The sequence below is a fragment of the Oryx dammah genome, unplaced genomic scaffold, assembly GCF_014754425.2.
Source record: "Oryx dammah isolate SB20612 unplaced genomic scaffold, SCBI_Odam_1.1 HiC_scaffold_19, whole genome shotgun sequence".
Lineage (NCBI taxonomy): Eukaryota > Metazoa > Chordata > Mammalia > Artiodactyla > Bovidae > Oryx > Oryx dammah.
In genome coordinates this window covers 32,732,822-32,750,396 of record NW_024070203.1, presented here as the reverse complement: position 1 = coordinate 32,750,396, position 17,575 = coordinate 32,732,822, and the positions used below count along the sequence as shown (strand labels likewise).

Sequence of the window (17,575 nt, the reverse complement as noted above, 5' to 3'; positions counted from 1 at the left end):
AATATGCTGTCTTAAGTCTGTCATAGTTTTTCTTTCAAGGAGCAAGTGTCTTTTAATTTCATGATAGCAGTCACCATTTGCAGTGAATTTGGAGCCCAAGAAAATAAAGTTTCTCACTGTTTCCATTGTTTCTCCATCTATTTGCCATGAAGTGATGGGACTGGATGCCATGATCTTCATTTTTTGAATGTTGAGTTTTAAGCCAGCTTATTCACTCTCCTCTTTCACTTTCATCAAGAGGCTCTATGGTTCCTCTTTGATTTCTGTCATAAGGGTGGTATCATCTGCATGTCTGAGGTTATTGATATTTCTCCCAAATTTTGATTCCAGCTTGTGCTTCATCCAGTCTGGCATTATGCATGATTTACTCTGCATATAAGTTAAATAAGCAGGTTAACAATATACAACCTTGACATTCTCCTTCCCCAATTTTGAACCAGCCCGTTGTTCCATGTCTGGTTCTAACTATTGCTTCTTGACTTGCATACAGATTTCTCAGGAGGCAGTAAGGCATTCTGGTATTCCCATCTCTAAGAATTTTCCACAGTTTGTTGTGATCCACACAGTCAAAAGATTTAGTGTAGTCAATAAAGCAGAAATAGATGTTGTTTTGAACTCTCTTGCTTTTGTGATGATCCAACAGATGTTGCCAATTTGATCTCTGGTTCCTCTGTCTTTTCTAAATCCAGCTTGAACATTTGGAAGCTCTTCGTTCACGTACTGTTGAGGCCTGATTTGGAGAATCTTGAGCATTACTTTGCTAGCGTGTGAGATGAGTGCAATTATGTGGTAGTTTGAACGTTCTTTGGCATTACCTTTCGTTGGGACTGAAATGAAAACTGACCTTTTCCAGTCCTGTGGCCACTGCTGAGTTTTCCAGCTGGCATATTGAGTGCAGCACTTTCACAGCACCATCTTTTAGAATTTGAAATAGCTCAGCTGGAAGTCCTGTGCTGCGCAACATGTGGGATCTTAGTTCCCCAGCCAGGCTTGAACCCACTCCCCCTGTGTTGGAAGTGTGGAGTCTTAACCACTGGATTGCCAGGGTAGTCGCCTTGATACAATAGTGTGGGTTAAAGGAAATATTTCAAAGAGAATTACAGTATGATATTTTAAATTTATTCCTGCATCTTAAAATACAGAAACTAGACAATACATTAATATCTAGATAGTTAATTTGACTAAATTATTTAAGAAACTAAATACATCCAGCATTATTATGACTTATCCCTGATGCACATGTCTACCACCTTGGGCCGCTTAGTGATGTGGGCTTTCACAAGTGTCGGCAGGTCACAACTGTACACCTTCTTGACATGTTTCAAGTCTGGCTTACAGTCATTCGGGACCATCTTGGAACATTGCTTATGAACATTCAAACCACAATCTAAAGAATTTAAAAAGGAAATTTTTATTATTATTTTCAGAATTTTGAGTGGAATGTTTATTTTGGCAAGACACTTCAACCTGAATTAGGTTTAAAGACTAGTCAGCCAGCAGAGTGAGGGGAACATTCTTCTCATTCTCTCTTTTGGAAAATTTTGATTTTAAGTTAGAAGACTAGAATTCCAGCTCATGTTCCATTATTTACTCACTGTATGATCTCAAGAGAATACCAACCTAGACCAAAGTTAATAAGTGTTCAATTAAATGTCTACAAAATGTAATATTATGCCAATAAAAAATTTATCCATTTCTCTAAGTTAAAAAAATACATTAGAAAATAATCCAAATCAATCCTGAGATGTTTGTGACCAATCTTCCCTTTGTCAAAAAGATAAGGCATCCAATTTTGGGTCTTGTTTGGAGTCAAGATAAAATAGAAGCCTGTCATTGACTAAGTTCAGTTCAGTTCAGTTCAGTTGCTCAGTTGTGTCCGACTCTTTGTGACCCCAGGAATCACAGCACGCCAGGCCTCCCTGTCCACCACCAACTCCCGGAGTTCACCCAGACTCATGTCCATCAAGTCGGTGATGCCATCCAGCCATCTCATCCTCTGTTGTCCCCTTCTCCTCCTGCCCCCAATCCCTCCCAGCATCAGGGTCTTTTCCAATGAGTCAATTCTTTGCATGAGGTGGCCAAAGTATTGGAGTTTCAGCTTCAGCATCGGTTCTTCCAATGAACACCCAGGACTGATCTTCTTTAGGATGGATTGACTAAAGACTGAACTAAATGTTGTGAGAAAAGATTTATGAAATCTGTATTGTAAGCCTGTTCTCACAATTCAGCTGCTTCCTGACCTTGGAAAAGTCATTTGACCAATACTGCATGTTAAGCTCCTGAAAAGGAAAGATGGATTATTTATGCCAGATCATCAAAGCCTAAAAAGGTTTAGCTTCTAGAGATAACAGAAAGAGAATGCACTGAACAGAATTAACCTTTTGAGGTTTTTCTCTGTGTAAAATGAGAAAACTAAACTCAATAATCTATAAACTAACTCTAAATTTAAGGCTTTATAACTGTAATGAATATGAAAGTATCATGTGTGCATACGTGCTAAGTCACCTAAATAGTGTCTGATTCTTTGGGACCCCATGTCCGTGGGATTCTCCAGGCAAGAATAATGAAGTGGGTTTGCCATGCCCTCCTCCAGGGGATCTTTCCAACCCAGGAGCTGAACTCAAGTCTCAAGTCTCCTGTGTCTCCGGCAGGTGGGTTCTTCACCACTAGCATCATCTGGGAAGCCCCGATTGTATCATAAGAAACTTATTCATCACAATGCTAAGATTTAGAGGTAATTTTAGCTATGATCTTGAAGTACAGTGAGGTATCAGTATGTTTTTTATCAGGTAAGTGCAACTGTGTACTGGAATCACCAGTGCGCTGGGAGCAGGGGCAAGGGGACCACTCACAGGCTAGGCTCCTATTCTACCTGCTGGATGCATTTTGATACCCAGACCCTGGCAGGTGGTGGAGCTCCAGGACTTAGCTCTGGATGGCCACGAGGAAAGGGTTTGCCTGCCTGTTCAGAATGCCTATCCTGGACTGTTAGTGAGAAGTTAATCTTATATCATGTTTAAGACATTACACTGTCAGTATTCACTGTTATGGCAGCTTAGCCTAATATAATGATTAGAGAAATGAATATTTTAATAATTACTTGTTTTAAGCATTGATATAAGCATTATTATCATTCTTTAAAGCTATTTTAAAATATGATCTAATTATATGATGGTCTATCTCAGGACTATTGTTTTTCCAGTAGTCATATATGGATGTAAAGAGTTGGACCATAAATAAGGCTGAGTGCTGAAGAATGGATGCTTTCAAACTGTGCTGTTGGAGAAGACTCTTTAGAGTCCCTTAGACTGCAAGAAGATCAAACCAGTCAGTCCTAGCAGAAATCAGCCCTGAAAATTCACTGGAAGGACTGATGTTGAAGGTGAAGCTCCAATCCTCTGGCCACCTGATGCAAACAGCCAGTTCATTGGAAAAGACTCTGATGCTGTGAAAGATTGAAGGCAGGAGGAGAAAGGGGAGACAGGATTAGATGGTCAGTGGGCATCACTTACTCAATGAATTTGAGCAAATTCTGGGAGATGGTAAAGAACAAGGAAACCTGGCGTGCTGCAATCCATGGGGTTGCAGAGCAGGATATGACAGCAACTGAACAGAAACAACCATCTCAGGAACCATGAATGGTTATCTCCTCAAAACTCAGTGTCTTACTTATACAAACAGAAGATGATGAGTGTACACTAGTCCTTCCTTTCTAAGTTATCATAAATCCTTGTCGGTGGCCTACTCCTGCCAGACACCTTGCAGGATGTGGGAAGTGAAGTCACTTCCTGCAGCTCGTACTAATTGAGGCTCCAGATTACCACTGGGTCCTGAGCTATGTGATCAAGCACAAGTCTTAAGAGAATTTCTTAGAACCATTTCAAATTTCTGAAGAACTAAAGAAAATGGAAAGTTTTTTAAAAAAGTGAATGCTACCATGATGACGGATGGCCCACAGTTCTGTATCATCCCCTTCTGCTAAGGGTGTGTAAGAACTTAAGAATAGTGTAGATGCCGCCCCCTTAATTATATAAGGTTTTGTGGCAGTGCAGAAGAGCTACTGCATATGTAAGTAAAGCCTCTAATCAGAGCTGAATCAAGTAAGCCATTTAAAGAAGACTGGAAAGAGCAGGACGATGCCCTTGGCCTTGATGACACCAATGTGTGGGAGAGAACCCTGTTCTCAAATTCATGTCCACTGAGTCAGTGATACCATCAAATCATCTCATCCTCTAGATGAGAGGAATGATGGGGAGCCCCTAGAAGCCAAGGGTCTCAGTCCCACAGTTTGAACAGGACCCTTGAAGAGAACTCCAAGCCTCCCCTGCGATGATAACAAAGGTCAGAACCATGACTGCAGTCTTGTGAGACCCTGGGAGGAGGACCCGAGCTGGGACTCTTGACCAGCACAAACTGGGAGATAATAAGTGTGTGCTGGATAATGTGGCTGCACGCACAGTCACATGTTGTACAGTGGAAAACTAACACAGGATTATTTACTGGAATAGAGTTCTGCTTTAATAAACAGCCAAGAGGTGGGAGCAGCTTGAGATGCAGTTGGTGGAGACTGGAAAAGTATGGGGCAGTGGGGAGGAGAGTGAGAGAGTGAGTCTAGATCACAGTACAGAAGACTTAATCTCACCGTTCGTAGAAACCTGAACAGGGGGCAGTTGCCTGCCAGGGAGAGATCAGAAGAGAGTCAGGAGCATGTTATTGGAAACCAGAAGACTGAGACCCTTGCTGGTCATGGCAGGAAGCTTGACGTCACTGTTTCCCGCAGGAATGTGGAAAGCAGAAACGGTCAGTAGTCATGTCTACCTGGTTACACCTCTATGCTGAAGGTACTGCCTGGTTTCTTCATTATTGGATCATAAAATGTGAGAGGAGGGGAGGAAGGGAGGAACTTAGTGACAAATTATCAGATTCAAACAGGATTTGGTGATTCTTTTGGGTGTGTATGGGTATGTGCATATAAGTTTTCATTTTTTTTTTAATTGGAGGTGAATTGCTTTACAAACTTGTGTTGGGCTTGATAGCTCTGAATATTCTCAGCTTCTCCAGATGCCAAAATATGATGAAAATTGGGTGGCTCTTGAAATCCTAGCATTGAGGCAATCCTAGGTGTGTGACTACAAAAGCTTTTCCTCAAATCTTAGAAGGATCAAAACTTCTCACAGAGGGTCTTCTGAAGGGATTAAGAATTTAACTCAGAGATATCCTCAGCTAAACTGGAGGGTCTCTGGGAATCTGAAGGTGTTTGTTGTCTCCAGGCCTCTCAGCAGGAGGCTGGGAGAGAGACCAGCTCAGAAAGATCTGTGAACTTAGCTTTTGTCCCACACAGTGAAGGAATGCATTTGAAATCCATGAGAGTCCTAGAAACTGGTAAGAAAGCTGAGGAGCAACTGGGACAGAGTGAACACAGAATCAAAGGAGGCTTTGAGAATCCCTAAATGCTACTGGCAGGGAAAGTCCATGAAACTGCTCAGGGACAGACACTACTACCATTCATGATGAAGGAAAGACTGACCTTTGTTCAGAGGTCAAGAGCCCAGGGCTGGAGTGGAGAGCTACGGAGCCTGGCAGTGCACTCCATGCTAGAAGCAAGGTGCAGTGGTTTTTCTTTGTGTCATTCTTCCTTATGAAACATTGTGTGCTCCACTCTCTCATCTCCCAAGTGAACCTCAAGTGAACCACGCATAGTTTTAACTATTCACCTGGTTTCTCCCTATTGTTGTTTAGTTGTTAAGTCATGCCTGACTCTTTCGCAACCCCATGGACTATAGCCCACCAGGCTCCTCTGTCCATGGGATTCTCCAGGCAAGAATACTGGAGTGGGTTGCCATGCTTTAGTTCAGGGGATCTTTCCAACCCAAGGATGAAACCCACGTCTCCTGCATTGGCAGGCAGGATCTTTACCACTGAGTCACCTGGGAAGCTTTCTCCCTGTAATGGCTACAATTTTCCCCTCTGTAATGCTCAGTTCAGGAGCATTTCTATAACCATTGTCTGAAAAAAATCAGAGCTGTCTGCTATCCCAGGACAAACATTATAGAGGTCACAGCCAGAGGGCTGAGCAAGGCTCCCACCTGAAGGGAAGCTGAAAACACCTGAGGATGCTCTGTTCACAAGGCTGTCATTTAATCTGCTACCCACCCTCTGCATAGCACCTCCCCTCAAATCACTCCTTATTAACAAGCAATTAACATGTTCCCTGCAGGTGTGCATGGACTTCTCCCAAATCTAATTAACCATCCTTCTACTACCAGAAAACATTTCTGTCGCCAGCTCATCCTTGCTACAAAATGTGATGAACCACAAAAGTTCTGAGATTTTGCAAGCTACTGAGATATGAGATGGTTGGGTGGCATCACTGATTTGATGGACATGAGTCTGAGCAAGCTCCAGCGGTTGGTGATGGACAGGGAACCCTGGCGTGCTGCAGTTGAGGGTGTCGCAAAGAGTCGGACATGACTGAGCAACTGAACTGAACTGAGTTACCCTCTCCCAGGTTTACAGATGCTGGCAGAAGATGTTATATTCTTGGGTCAGAGACAGAGGACTTCATATTCTCAGCACAACCAACACCATGAGTTTCAGCATTTTGTGACTGAGGTATATGCACACAGCAGGCTGTGTCACATGGTGGTCCCTGAGGTTAGGGAACCAAGATCTTTTATAAAGGGCAATAGGCACTTTTACTGACAAACCTAGACAGCTTATTACAAAGCAGAGACATGACTTTGCCAACAAAAGTCTGTACAGCCAAAGTAACGGTTTTTCCCGTAGTCATGTATGGATGTGAGAGTTGGACCATAAAGAAGGTTGAGAGTCGAAGAATGATGCTTTTGAACTGTGATGCTGGAGAACACTTTTGAGAATTCCTTGGACTGCAAGGAGATCGCACCAGTCAATCCTAAAGGAAATCAGTCGTGAATCCTCATTGGAAGGAGTGATGCTGAAGCTGAAACTCCAATACTTTAGCCACCACATGCGAAGAGTTGACTCACTGGAAAAGACCCTGATGCTGGAGGGATTGGGGGCAGGAGGAGGAGGGGACAGCAGAGGATGAGATGGTCGGATGGCATCATCAACTTGATGGACATGAGTTTGAGCAACCTCCAGGAGATAGTGAAGGATAGGGAAGCCTGGCATGCTGCAGTTCATGGGCTCACAAAGAGTCAGACACAACTTAAGAGAATCAACAAAGGCATGCCTCCCATGGGCTCTGCCCGGAGATATTGTCTCTACCTTCCGAGACTTCCAAAGGGAGGGTAAGAAATTCTCCCCTTGGTTCTGAAGAGAAACTGTCCCGATTTACTAAGTCTGCTTTCTTTGTAAACACCCTTGGAGAAACAGTCTGAAACAAATGCGTGCTCATAAGACAATGTGCAGAGATGCAACAGGTCTGAAGAGAAACACCTCCCATTGCACACAGCTCCTGCCCTCTTTCCCTGGAACAGGAGGGTCCATTTCTGATACTCTTCAGAGGAAGTATAACAAGGGCAGGTGTGTCTCCTCCACGTGTCACTGTGTCCCACTGATGCCTGACACAATGGTTACTTGTCATTTGAAGGTCACGTCTTCCTCACCTTTATTACTATGAAACGATTCCTTCCCTGCTACTTGTCCAACCATACATAGTTCCTGTTACCCTGGAAACCATCCTACTTTGATCCCTGTAGATGCAAAGCCCAGCACATGTGCCACAGGCTGCCTGACTTTCTCTTCTCCTCTCAGATGACCTCCTACCTGCTTCACTCCACCAGGACCTTGTTTCTCATACTTGACTGTTCAAACCTGACCTCATGCTTTGTGTCTATGTTTTATCCCCTTTCTCACTGATGACTCTTCCCTCCCAGCTCTGGGCTCTCAGTCCTGCCGGCCTCTCTGACTCAGATGGGCTTGGGCGCCTCCCACCTGGGGCCTCGGCTCAGCAGGGGAGCTGCCGCCCACCTCCTTGGGGGCCTGCGAGTGAACATAAACAGCATCACCTCTGTTTGCCATAAAACCATGACTTCTTGAATATGACAGCCTTCTTCATATTTTTAGCTTTGGGTTTGTATATAGTTTACTGTTTTTATAATATTAGGCCCAGAGTTATTCATATTTTGCTCTTTTACTTATTATTTCATGATAGAACACACAGAATACATTTTTCTTAAGCTAATAAAAGATAATAAAATATAGGACATGATATTTATCATTTTATAACATATTCTTCCATTTCCCAAGCCTACACCTATCTTTTGCAGCTAGTATGTAACTATACATATAAACATAATTTAAAGGACAGTTTTGTGTTTTGAGCTGTTTTGCTCCTCAGTTAAGGGCATGGCCTATCCTATGAAAATTAATGATGGTGAAAAAAAAACTGCAGTGTTCCTAAACAGTGCAATATTTCTTTTTGAAGTCAACTTGCTTTTAAAGTATTTTTTAAATTAATTTATTTATTTGGTTGTGCTAGATCTTTGTTGCTGTGTGGGCGTTTCTCTAGTTGCAGCGAACAAGGGCTCCTCTCTAGTAGCGGTACGCGGGCCTCTCATTGCAGGGGCTTCTCTCCTCGAGGAGCTTGGGCTCAGGATTGTGGGGGCAGTAGTTGTGGTGCATGGGCTTAGTTGCTCCACAGCACGTGGAACCTTCCCAAACCAGGGATGAAATCCGCGTCTCCTGCACTGGCAGGCCGATTCTTATCCACTGTGCCACTAAGGAAGTCCTTTAAAGTATTTCTTAATGACAGATCATTTGACAGATCAACCACATCATCTGGGTTATATTTTAGGGCTTTGAACAGCAGGCAGGAGAGCTGGCTCATTGCCGACATCATCAAAACTGCAGTATGGGACTTCGGGCAGCTTCTGCAGTGCACGCACTACAGAGCTTAGAGTCAATCCATTAACCCCAAATGGGATGAATGGTTCTCTTACGTGAACATTCTTGCTGTGCTTTTCTGTAGTGCTTAATCACGTATATCTTCTTTCACATATCAAAGGAAAAGAATTATATAATTTGGTCAATTAAATCATACTTAAAGAAGTGATAAAGGAAGTGAAATATAGCCACTGTCCTATCCACATGTGTTTAAAAGCATAAACTTTTTCACCAACAGGGCTTGGCTTTACTTACCTTTTGCTAATTTGCCCATTTGACATGTAATATCCCCTTGAGTAGTGAGGGATAGGGAGGCCTGGCATGCTACAATCCATAGGGTCATAAAGAGTTGGACACCACTTAGAGACTGAACTGCAGCAACAGCAACATCACATTAACAATGAGTGACTCTGAATCTCAGAGCCAGAAGGTTTACTTATGAAACCTCTGCCACTATCTTTTCACAATGATTTATAAGCTAATAGCTCTTACAAGAGTTAATTTATATGGGAATACTACTTTTTACAAAGTTTTACAAAGTTTTAAACTCCAGCACATTTTATTGCCAAATATTATAAAATGAACTAAACAACAATACTCATTATCACCAGATCATGTGACTCTATGATTTGCTGTGAACATTTATAAATTGAATATATGAAGAATGAAAAGAAATTTGCCTTTCAGTTGAAAAAAAACCCTTGGCTTTGAAATCCAAGATAAAACAAAGACCAATCGTCAGTCCCATTAATAGAATATTTTGTTTAAAAAGGATGCAGACACACATGCATATATCTTTGATACAGCAGACACAGATGAATGAAACAAATATGCATCATCTTATTAGATTACACATTTCGAGCTAGCTGGTTTTAAGCGATGGGACCAAGATTAGACAACCAGGAGATCGGAGCAGATTGCGAAGGAATGTAAGGCCTTAATTTTGAGGCTGCCCGATTGCTAGGAAGCAGGGATTGGGGCTGGATCAGCTCAAATGCCACAACGATCACTGTTCCTACCAAGATTCTGTTTTTCTTGAATAAATGCTCACTGGGTTCAGCATATGCTTAGTGAATTTCCATAGCTCTGAAAAATTTGATTCAGACCATTTTGCCAGTTCTTTGTTACTTTTATGGAGAAATAAGTGTTTGGAGGTCCTAACTCCTCTCTCTTCCCTAATGTTACTTCAAAACTCAATTTTTAATGTGTCCTTTAATTTCTCAGCATTCTAAATACAACTAGAGACTACTAGTCACTTTCCCTCTGTTGTTTCCAGAATTCTATGTATTCATCTAAAATAATGTTTCCAAATTTTTATAGCTAGTCAAAAATGAATAACAGTTTATAAGATAAACTTATTGAGGTAATAATTTATTGTAAATGAGTGTTTGCTGTGTGCGTGCTGTGCTAAGTTGCTTCGGTCGTGACTCACTCTTTGAAACCCTATGGACTGTAGCCCCCCAGGCTCCTCTGTCCATGGGGGTTCTGCAGGCAAGAATGCTAGAGCGGGTTGCCGTGCCCTCCTCCAGGGGATCTTCCTGACTCAGGGATCGAACCCACGTCTCTTACCCCTCCTGCATTGGCAGGTGGGTTCTTTACCACTATTACCACCTGGGGAGTATAGATTTTATGTATTCAATAATTTAATAACTCTATTGTGCACAGTGCCTGATATAAAGGGAGTTCAGTATTAATATTTTCATGATGAATTAATTCTCAATAACCCTTCTCCTTAGGAATTATGCTGCTGCTGCTGCTGCTGCTGCTAAGTCGCTTCAGTTGTGTCCGACTCTGTGTGACCCCATAGACGGCAGCCCACCAGGCTCCCCCATCCCTGGGATTCTCCAGGCAAGAACATTGGAGTGGGTTGCCATTTCCTTCTCCAATGCATGAAAGTGAAAAGTGAAAGTGAAGTTGCTCCGTCGTGTCGGACTCTTCGCGACCCCATGGATTGCAGTCCACCAGGCTCCTCTGTCCATGGGATTTTCCAGGCAAGAGTACTGGAGTGGCGTGCCATTGCCTTCTCCACCTTAGGAATTATAGAAAATATTAATTGCAAAGTGCCATTTTATGGGAGTAATGTGATGTATTTCAGAATGGAGGAGTTTTGGTTAATAAAGATTAAACATTAGAAATGCAACAAGTCATGACTCAGAGGGTTATGTGCACAAAGCGCTGCCTGTAGGTCTGCTTGTCTACATGACCTGTAACTGAGTGAACTCGCACAACACACTTTCACACCCAGCTGAATATCCCTGTGTAATCTATCAGCTGCTGCTACTGCTAAATCGCTTCAGTCGTGTCCGACTCTGTGCGACCCCAGAGACGGCAGCCCACCAGGCTCCCCCATCCCTGGGATTCTCCAGGCAAGAACACTGGAGTGGGGTGCCATTTCCTTCTCCAATGCATGAAAGTGAAAAGTGAAAGTGAAGTCGCTCAGTTGTGTCCGACTCTTAGCGACCCCATGGACTGCAGCCTACCAGGCTCCTCCATCCATGGGATTTTCCAGGCAAGAGTACTATCTATCAGCAGGACCCCCATTATCAGTGTTATCACCGTTATCACATGCACTGAGTATCCCTGTGTAGTCTAGCAGCATGGCCCCCATTATCAGTGTTATCATCATGATCACAGGCAGTGTGTATCCCTGTGTAGTCTAGAAGCAAGACACCCATTATCACTCTTATCACTGTTACCACTGTTATCACCATTATCTCATGCCCTGAGTATCCCTGTGTAGTCTCACAGCAGGACCCCCATTATCACTGTTATCATCATTATCACATGCACTGTGTATCCCCGCATAGTCTAGCAGCAAGCACCCATTATCACTGTTATCACCATTAGTGCACTGAGTATCCCTGTGTAATCTAGCAGCAGGACCTCCATAATCACATGCTTTTCAGGAAAAGTCATCATTTGCAGCTGAATCTCATTCTCTGCACTTCACAAATGAAACTGATCTGAACTGTACTAATGGCTATGCTCCAGACACAAAGAGGAAATGAGGAAATTGTCCTGAACAAAAGTGGACTGGGAGAGACTGTACTGACTCTACTGTAATTTCAAGTCCAGACAATAATTAAGATGGAGCCAAACCCCAATGGCCTTGGTATAATATTATTTCTAACTTATCAGACATTTTAATAACAAAAATGGTTTTAGCTTTATTGAAGTATGGTGACATAAAGAAAGTACACATATTTAAAGGGTAAAATTTGATGTTTTGACATACATGTGAATCCACAAAACCATTACTACAGTCAACATAATGAACTTATCACCTCCCAAAGCCCCCTCCTGTCCCTTTATAACGCCTCCCTGACCTGGGAGACCAGTCTATCCTAAAGGAAATCAGTCCTGAATATTCATTGGAAGGACTGATGCTGAAGCTGAAACTCCAATACTTTGGCCACCTGATGTGAAGAGCCAACTCACTGGAAAGACTCTGACGCTGGGAAAGATTGTGGGCAGAGGAGAAGGGGATGACAGAGGATGAGATGGTTGGATGGAATCACCGACTGAATGGACACGAGTTTGAGTAAACTCCAGGAGTTGGTGATGGACAGGGAAGCCTGGTGTGCTGCAGTCCATGGGGTCACAAAGAGTCAGACACGACTGAGCCACTGAACTGAACTGAACTGGCCTGGGAGGGGCTCGTGGAGAGTAACACACAGTGTAAAAACACATGAGAGAAGTCAGTTGCTCAAATGTAAAAATAATAACATAAAGTTATTAGAAATCAGCAATGGATTGTTTTTCTCCTTTTATTAACCTTGAATGGATAAACTTAAGTGCAACATAAATCTTATAAGCCACTAACAGAGCTTGCTGATTTAGGCGACATAAAATACAATGGTTAAATTCCCTACATGTATTGAGTACACAGTGCTTACAAACAAATAAGAAAACAATAAGAAGAAAAGAGGAACATGTTCAAAAGGGTAGAGAAAGGCGAGCGAAAGGATATGCCAGCGTCATTTCAAGTTGCTCAGTCTCATGCACAATATGAGAAATGCATCCTGAAAATGGCCAGTGCACACGTTTCTCCAGGTATCCAAGTGGACAGAGATGATTCTGGTCCACAAAAAGCAAAATAGAATGTAGGAAGAACAAGGACAGACCTAATACACATCTGTCTTCAAAACAGAAATGGAATGTCCTGGTGCAGGAACTGAAGAGGGGAAGAAAGTGAGAGAGGTCACAGGGGGAGGAATCCAGACTGGGATAGGGGAAGGCAGGAGCTTACGCAGGAGGCTGGGGAGGAAACTCTCCCTGTGGGAAGGAGGCTGTTACTCTTGCTCCCAGATCTAGGCACTTGACCAGATTCTCAGGCATCTTCTTGTGCATATGTCTGTTTCATCCTTTATTACACTCTTTATTAAAAGTAGAAGTTTACATAGTCCCTCTTCCTTACTTGCCACTGGTACCTCATATGCTTTCTTGGAGAATCTTCCAGACTGGCATCAGGAAAGCCAGCTCACCCTATGATGGTTGCTCACTACCCCACATTCAGGCTGTGGATCTGGTTTTCTTCATCGTGCTCCAGGGTTAGCGTGGTTCTCTAACCTCAAGTCTTACAGAAACTCTTAGCCATAAAATCTCTTCACAAGTTCATCATCTCTAGACTTTCGGCAGAATTTTTCTTTTTGGAGCCTCTCATTCTAAACTTCAACTCTTGCATCATTTTTCATATTTTCAGCCCTTTCTGTATAGGCTGTGTTCTGATGGTACTCTCAGATATACTACTTCCAATTACATGTTTTATCTTTATTTTTATCTGTTCTGTTATGCAGTTGGCTAATTGATTATAAGCTTAAACATATTCATGCTTTATTCATTTTTGAACTTCTGTCAAGTTGTTTTGCAAATCCACAGTTTTTGAGACCACTTCTTGTTCTTGCCTTACATTTTGTACCACCTTATTATAAAAAATAGATAATTTAAAATAGTTGTGGATTGTTCCTTAATCTTCACAGTGTGTTTTCCCTTATGATGGTTTATTTGCTCAAACGGCTTATACTTCTGATAAAAATATTCTTCTCTGAGATGATCTTACTGACAGTCCGCTGTGCTCTGGAGCATGGGGGTGTCTCTGGAGACTCTGGGTGCAGTGACTTTCTCCAGTTCCAACCCCTTTGCATTTTTTAATTTTAATTTCTCTGGTTGGGGTACCAGTACCACAGTGGCTGCACAAAGTCAAAACCAACCCCCACAGGAGGCAGAAGACTTCTGTTCTAATGTATTTCAGCTGATGTCTTTTTGGTTTTGTTTAAGACCCAGAGTATCATGGCTATGAGGGGACTTGAATACTGTAACATTATGTCTGATGTTATTTAATAAAAAGCATATATATAAACATATATACTTATATTGAATCTGAGCAACAGAGAATGTTACCTGAAAATTAAGTTTGAAGAAATTTGAGATGAAAGCAACTAGTCCAAGATAAGAGTTTGAGTGCTAATCTCAATGAGAAATTAGATTACATATAATTTTCAATTTTTGTTCCTTGAAGTGGCTCAGATTTGGGGCAGAAGATGTACCCTGATCTCCTAATGCACTGCTATTACACTACGTGGGTGAGTTCTTCCTATTAAGAATAGATATGAAGGTTGAACTATAAAGTAATCCTATATCCCAAAAGACTTCATTTACAAGGTGGGAAGTAGTGAGGGAAAAATCTATTAGCCGTAGCTTTCAGTTGTTAAAGTGTCTATAATTCATTGTGATTTCAAATTGTGAGATGCTAAAAGATTTGAAATAAAATTTCACGATAATCATAATATTGAAAGGTTAGCAGATAAACAGCTATGGATGCTTATCTGTGTTTATTAAATGTGAGTAGAATATTAAAGTTTTTGATTTCTTCTATATTCAAGGTTTTCCAGATTTTTACTGACTTCGCTCAGCATTATTCAAAACCTAGATATAAGCAGAGGTGGTGAGGAATGAGACAGGTCCCTGAAGGGAATGTGTAGGGAGTGTCCCACATGGTGGTCATCATGGTAAATAAAGCATAGCTGTGGGCTAGCCAGGGTTAGGAAACATTCCTAGTGATGAAATTACACTAATTATTGATACTTCACAGGCGAGGGTTGAAGGGACAAGAGAGGTGGTAACATAAATATTAGAGTAACTTTTAAAGAAACACTTCATTTGTATTTTTGGCAAGAATTCCCCAAAAGAGCAGGTCTACATTTTTACACTTCTGACTATAAAACAAACCTATCTCGTCCTGGGCATTGCAAACTTCCTTCACAGTTGAGGCTTCCGGTTGAACAATTTATCTTTAATGCCTGGCTTTTCCCTCCTGTTCAGCCCCGTGAAGCTGTAAACTGTCCTCCCAGATGTGACCTGAGCCTCAGAATCACCTGCGGTGGATGGAGCAATGCCCTAGTGTCCCAGGCATCACCCCAGAGCGAGTGAGTCAGGTGCCTTGGGCTGAGCCTGGTCTCTGCCCGTGAACAAGCCCCATGTGCCCCCACTCACTGTGGTTCTGGGAGGCACAGACATCCCTCCAACCCTGTACCTGCCAAGAGCATCGCATGGCTCAGAGGCAGGGGGCCCGAGGGAGGGGAACTTGTTCCCCTGGCCTTACTAGCAAGACAGGTCAAGGCTGTAGGCACAGCAGGCTCTGCAAAGCTGCCCACCACCTCACTTAGCCACAGGGGCTCTGTGGGCAGCCCGGGCAAGGGGCACCCTGAACACTACAACCTACCCCAGAACATAAGTTCTCTGTTGCAGGGAAGACAGACATCTGACACGCCAATGCAAACAATGGCATATACTGAGAAATTTATGTTTGTTCTCGTTTAACTTTCTAAACACACATGACATGTGTGTTTAGATGGTTGCCCTTACACAGATGCTACTAATGTGGATCCCAGGCTTAGACGAAAAGGACTTTGGTTTTAACATACTGAAAGTTATTTTAAAACTTTACCATGGAAGCTAACTAGTGGCGGGTATGCCGTTTAGGAATCGATGTCGTCGATGTTTAGATCGTGGTCAGTGGCTGTGGACTGAGGTTGCTGTGGGGAGTCAGTGTCTGTGTCTTGCCACCGAGCCCCCGCCCCTGTCCACACACTGGACAGGGACAGCTCACCGAGTCCAGGCGGTGAGCCTTCACTTCCTTTTCTTATTATATTTAATAGCTAATGCTTATATTATGGCTGTGAAAGCAATAGAAGTTAAAGTGAAGTTGCTCAGTCGTATCTGACTCTTGGCGACCCCATGGAGTGTTGTCTACCAGGCTCCTCTGTCCATGGGATTTTCCAGGGAAGAATACTGGAGTGGGTTGCCATTTCCTTCTCCAGGAGATCTTCCCAACCCAGGGATTGAGCCTGAGCCTCCCGCATTGTAGGCAGACGCTTTACCATCTGAGCCACCAGGGAAGGATAGAAGAAGTTAACTTTAGCGTAATAAAATTACAAGGCGAATCAGTTATTCTTATGATCAATAATTTTATCCTATCTTCAATTATTAGTCTCGTAAGTCAACTAAATTCTTAGCTTGATTATTCAGACATTAGTCTCATTCCATGCATTAATTTTGACTCATTTTAAATACTTTCAACCAATTTTGAAATTTCCTTTAACTTTTAGATTAATTCTATATAGATCTCTCATTAAAACTACACATAAACAGCTGTCCAAGTTCTTCAACATTGCATTCAAATAAATATATTTTGTCAAAACAGTTTTGACTTAATTCACTTAGATAAAAAGCTTCTTTTAAACTATTTTTAATATGATTAGAAAAAACAGATATATTACATAATATGAAAGAAATCTAATAAATTCATATTTTCCTGAAATAGCAAATGCTAATTAATTAATTAATGCTGCTGCTGCTGCTAAGTCACTTCAGTCGTGTCCAACTCTGTGTGACCCCCATAGACGGCAGCCCACCAGGCTCTGCCGTCCCTGGGGTTCTCCAGGCAAGAACACTGGAGTGGGTTGCCATTTCCTTCTCCAATGAATGAAAGTGAAAAGCGAAAGTGAAGCCGCTTAGCCGTGTCCAACTCTTCGCGACCCCATGGACTGCAGCCTACCAGGCTCCTCTGTCCATGGGATTTCCCAGGAAAGAGTTCTGGAGTGGGTTGCCATTGCCTTCTCCGAATTAATTAATAATTGGTATGAATTATTTCCACATAAAACTAAAGGCAATCAAGATTATCATTTGTAACAGATAAAATGAAAGAAATACACAATTTGGCTTTGCATGTGTTTCTCCATCTTACCTGCTGGTTTACCGGAAAGTTTCTGTTGATTTTTTTAATCTACAAAAATAAACAAAGAAAAGTGAGATCAGCAAAGATAATGTAATACAAGAACCCCAGGTTTATGGGACTCTCTTCTTAGTGAGTAAACTAAGAGTAAACTATATTGTTGACACACTAAAATCATTGCATATCAAGCACCAATTAGGATTTTTTAAAAAAATTCTGACTGTCAAAAATGTCCCAAATTTCATATACAAACACTTCAGAAATATTTCAACTTAATCATATTCTCTTGATGAGAAATGAAAAGTCTCTTATCCCACACAATCTACCAAGAATGTACAGCATAACTTTTTGTAACTTCTTTCATTATTCACTTTCACTTCATATTATATTTTGTTTTAACACATAAGAGAACAGAGGGGGTGCAATATTCAGACACTAAAGGATACTGTATATTATCAAGATACTTTCAGTCAG

The 17,575-nt window shown here is 42.0% G+C and overlaps 1 protein-coding gene across 1 annotated transcript in view; it reads right to left on the bottom strand.

Annotated features, from left to right (window-relative positions):
• The window catches only part of SNTG1 (syntrophin gamma 1), a 140,812-nt gene that overhangs the window by 46,910 nt on the left and 76,327 nt on the right, over positions 1–17,575 (bottom strand). The window contains exon 11 of the mRNA XM_040261680.1: positions 17,114–17,152. Coding sequence (XP_040117614.1) covers positions 17,114–17,152 — 39 coding nt within the window. The remainder of the gene's footprint in view (positions 1–17,113; positions 17,153–17,575) is intronic.